General features: G+C 30.0%; 1 protein-coding gene across 1 annotated transcript; it reads left to right on the forward strand.

Annotated features, from left to right (window-relative positions):
* Positions 1 to 495: 495 nt before the first annotated feature.
* Positions 496 to 4,402, forward strand: LOC105625260. The gene is made up of 4 exons (XM_012206599.1): positions 496 to 550; positions 1,778 to 4,098; positions 4,182 to 4,268; positions 4,355 to 4,402. The coding sequence occupies exons 1-4, from the start codon at positions 496 to 498 to the stop codon at positions 4,400 to 4,402; spliced, it is 2,511 nt and encodes an 836-aa protein (XP_012061989.1).
* Positions 4,403 to 4,513: the final 111 nt, after the last annotated feature.

Consider the following 4,513-nt stretch of genomic DNA (forward strand, 5'->3'; position numbering starts at 1 on the left):
TATATATATATATATATATATATATATATATNNNTATATATATATATATATATATATATATATATCCCGTTTTAAGTTATTATATATATATATATTTTTATACAAATATTTTTAGGGATTTCAAGCAATTGGTCTGTTCGACTTGCTTACACTTTTTACACTTAAAATGAGATAGATAAATATTTGGCGCTAAAAAGAGGAAAAGCAAAGATGCTAAGTGTAAAAAGTGTAAGCAAGTCGAACAAATCTAATGTGAACAAACCATAGATATATTGCATGAGAATCCGGGCTTAATACATTATCACGTGATCGAATATGTTGGTACCACTGACCATTCGAAAACAAGTTCAGTTTCAGTAGAATGTAAGCGTGTTTGAGCCGTTATGGGTGTCATGTTCTCTTGAATTCCTGACTTTTCGAGCGAATTGCTCTGTTCTTACATTATTACTGTTGTACATTATTACTATTGTAGCAGACATTTTCTAAGAAATTAAAATGAGCATTCGACGGAGACGTGCCCATAATTTTACAGATTCCTTAAATAGTTTTCGTAAGTACGATAATGTTTTCTTTATATGTTGTGCTTACAGTCAGCATTTATAAATAAAATCTGTTGTAATTCTACACATAATCCTATACCGTTTTGACTAAAAATTTTAGGCACTCATTTTTTTCATTCTTCTAGAATTCTTTTATTTACTTTGTTGTACTTATTGGTTACTGGCATTATACACAAGTTTAAAATCTGTTCTACAATGTGCTTTTTATTCCCTATTTCTTGTTTTTTGCTGTTATTTACATCTTATTTTTTTGCTTTTTATCCAGTTTTTTATTTTATATCACCCGAGATAAAAGTTAATGAATTTCGAAAGAAACAAGAAATATATAGCAAGAAATAATTTTCGATAAAATGGTTACAAAGGAGAAAAAAAAACAAAAGCAGAAAACTAAGAGCACATTATAAAATAGGCTTAAAAGATTCTTGAAACAAAGGATAATTTATAGCAAATTTGTATCTAAAACTTTAAATGCTAGTTAATAAAGTGCTAATATTTTTTATCAATGCTGTATATATTGTGTGTGTAATTAAATACTGTATATATACATATGTGGTCTTTAATACCTTTTTCTATTTTTATATAGTATACAGTAAGTGTACTATATAAAAATGAGAAGGCAATAACCACGTGTATTTACTTACTCAAAAAAAATTTTTAGTAAAATAATTAATTTTTATAATAGTTCAACATCTTAACATTCAGATTGTAGTGGCGCTTTGTATTTAAAGTAATGGAATTAATTTTTATATCTTTGTTTTTCAGCAAGGATAATGTAACACAAGTGAATTATTTCATCCTTGTTTACCATTGATAAATAATAAAGATATAATAAGTCTGTTCTTTTTCCGTATCTCAGGAATGAATGTTTTTGCAGTTTGTGTTTTGTCTTTTTCTCTCCCTTTCTTTCTCAATATAAGATAAAAAGAAAAAGAAGAAAAATGAATCATGCAAGAACTTTAGTCCTGATATAGAAAAAAACAGACCTAACAATCATTACTATTCTTGCCAATAAACATCAATGTTTATGTAAACCTTATTATAATTTTATATGTTCAAATTTTTAATTAAAGTTTTATCTTCTTTTTAGTGACACAAGTCGACACAATTGTTTTATCTTTCTTTGCACTCCATGGGTATAAATAAAGACAGAACGATACTAGTGTCGACTTATTTGACATTAAATAAAAAATACTATATATAAATATGCATGTTTATAGGTCAAACAATAACGATAAATAAAGATGAATCAAATCAGGTATCAGATGAATTTCATAAACATGGCTGTTCGGAGAATACATCTTGTGTTGAGTCTGTAATTCTAGCTGGTAGTTCAACCAATCAGCAATTTATCTCAGATTCGTGCAATATTGCTGAGAAAAGTTATAATATGGGATATAAAAACAGACATCCTTTGTTGATAGACGATGCATTAATTGTATCTGATGGAACATCATATTTGTCAATCAAACCAGACTTGAATAAATGTATAAATTTATTTAATAATGAATATCTGAATAATGAATATGATGGTGTTAAAAAACAATTAAGTCCTACACTATCTGAAACTAATGTCAGCCAAGACATTAATTTTTGTAATTTAAATAAAAAGTTCAAGGGACAACAGGATCTTAATAATCGTCCACGTTCCATGTCAGCAGAGTCACTGAGAAATATAATACTTAATCGAGAACTTAAAAGATCAAAAAGTTACACTGTGCTTGATAAAACTTTGAGGAGGGATAGGAATTATAATATTAAAAGTGATCAGCTTTCTTTTCTTACTAAAAATACAACGAAAAAAATGAGTCGCAAGGAAGTTGAAACAATCGTTCCTTCTTTTGAAGCATTATCATTATCAAATTCTGTTTTATTAAACAGAAAAGATGATTTTCCAAAAGAAAATCAGCATGATTCAAACAGCGAAATGAGTTCCAAAGACGAACTTAGTCCTTTTGAATTAAAAACATTGCTACAGTCATTGGCAGATCAAAAGTTATTGAAAGAAACAGCTGTGCAACAACGTTTGCTAAGGCGTTTATCTGTAGATTACCATGACGCACCAAAAGTTTTTACAGAAAATTTACTAACGATAATTGAAGAATCTGTTATAAATAACGATTCTCACGCACAGTCACAATACCCAGAACTCAGTTTATTTAGATTTAATGAAGAACTTCGAAAAATGTGTAAATTTCTAGAGGACGAGACCATTCCTGAATGGCCAGAATCTCCTGGCATGTCGACACCAATTTGTACGAAAAGAAAAAGCCAAGAGTCTCATGATCTCTTGCGAAAATCTTTGAGTGTTTTATCTCCTGATAAAGGCCTACATTTTACAACGCCTGTTTCTTCTCAATGTAATACTAAAAGCCCCAAGAAAGCGTGTTGGCGTATGTCAAAAAATACTTCCTATATTACAAAAAATTTATTGAACGATACAAATACATTTGAAAGCTTAGAAACGATGTGCAAAAAGTTATTTCCTGATAATGACTATACTGTCCCAAGGGAGAAGAATTTATTACAGTCTCCTTTACAAAGTATGGCTAATATCTTGCGTACCTGTGAAAACCAAATGGCCTCTCTGGAGAATTCACCTATCGTTCACGAACAGATAAAAAAAGCTGGAACATGTACTTCGGACTCAACATATCAGTACAATAAATTACCTGAAGAGAGTCTAGAATGTAGATTGTTACTAAATGAAAAGTATGATAGAATGGATTCAGAGGCAATATTTGATATACTTAAGCAGCAAACAGAACATGACAAGCGTCAAGAAATGATCAAACCGAACGATTTTGAGAGTACGGTTATGTATGAGATTGCAAAAAAAAGACAGAGGTGCCTCGATACAGCAAAGATAGTGATGGAAATTGACGAAAATTTCAAGCCGATGGAAGAAATTCATCCAAATATCAATGATTCTTCGATTGAGGTTGACGATAAATTAATGAAAACTCTCATGAGTGTAAAGAAATATCAGGATTATTTGGAAAAATATAAATCTTTGCTCAATTTATTTCATCGGACAAGATTGAGCAGTCCTCGCACTCCTTGTGACAGACAAGATGGCCAAGCCGAGAAAACGTTCAACAAAGATTTTAATACTTGCGCGCTGTCAGTCGTATTAGAGGATGAGCAAACTTTACAAGTACCGAAGTCTTCACCGAGAAAGAAGAGTATTACTCCTTCGTCGACAAAAAAACTGGTTACAAAACCACGATTATTTATAACTCCTGGAAAAACACTTGTTAACAAAAATTGTAAGCCGAAACGCACGTACTTTCCCAATTTACTACCGGGAATGAATAAGCAAAACAAGCATATAAGTCCTCAAGCGAAGAACATTTATCGACAAATAGGAAATTATGATCACGTAATATCGCCGGTTGGAATGTATATAAAAGGCGCAGAGTCCTATCTGACCAAAAATTTGAAATCTGTAACAGATAAAATGCTATTAACACCTAAAAAAAAGACCACACAATCGTCCAATTCAAAAATAAAACTTCAGCTATCTCCAAAACCAAAAGAGGTAAATAGCAACAATAAATATATAAATACGCAAGATCTTTTGCAATGTATTAGAAATTTATCTCACTTTACGTTATATTTCAGAAGCTGACTGGGATAATAGGAGATGAAAATGTTGCCGATAACTTTTTGCATCCAAAAATGCATTACAATTATCCGTCGCATTCATGTGTAATACGTAATAATTCATGTATCAAAAATTTAGTTAGTTAATTTTAAAATAACGTATTAGTAATGATTTAAAAATTTGTTTTTAGATAGAAGAAACAGAAAATCTAAAAGTGGGAAATTGTGAAACTGAATGATTGCGCTGTACAAAAATAAAGATCTCATATGAAGGTAAAATTGTATTTATAAACTAAGATTTAACTGTACATATATATATTAACATTATTTATATATAATATAGATTTTAT

Source organism: Atta cephalotes (assembly GCF_000143395.1).
Source record: "Atta cephalotes unplaced genomic scaffold scaffold00505, whole genome shotgun sequence".
Taxonomy (NCBI): Eukaryota; Metazoa; Arthropoda; class Insecta; order Hymenoptera; family Formicidae; genus Atta; species Atta cephalotes.

Bases quoted from the DNA above. Each gene is read 5' to 3' on its own strand.
- LOC105625260 (XM_012206599.1), top strand. From the start codon at position 496: ATGAGCATTCGACGGAGACGTGCCCATAATTTTACAGATTCCTTAAAT. The intron at 551-1,777 runs GTAAGTACGATA...GCATGTTTATAG, and splicing joins AGATTCCTTAAATAGTTTTC to GTCAAACAATAACGATAAAT. The intron at 4,099-4,181 runs GTAAATAGCAAC...GTTATATTTCAG, and splicing joins TATCTCCAAAACCAAAAGAG to AAGCTGACTGGGATAATAGG.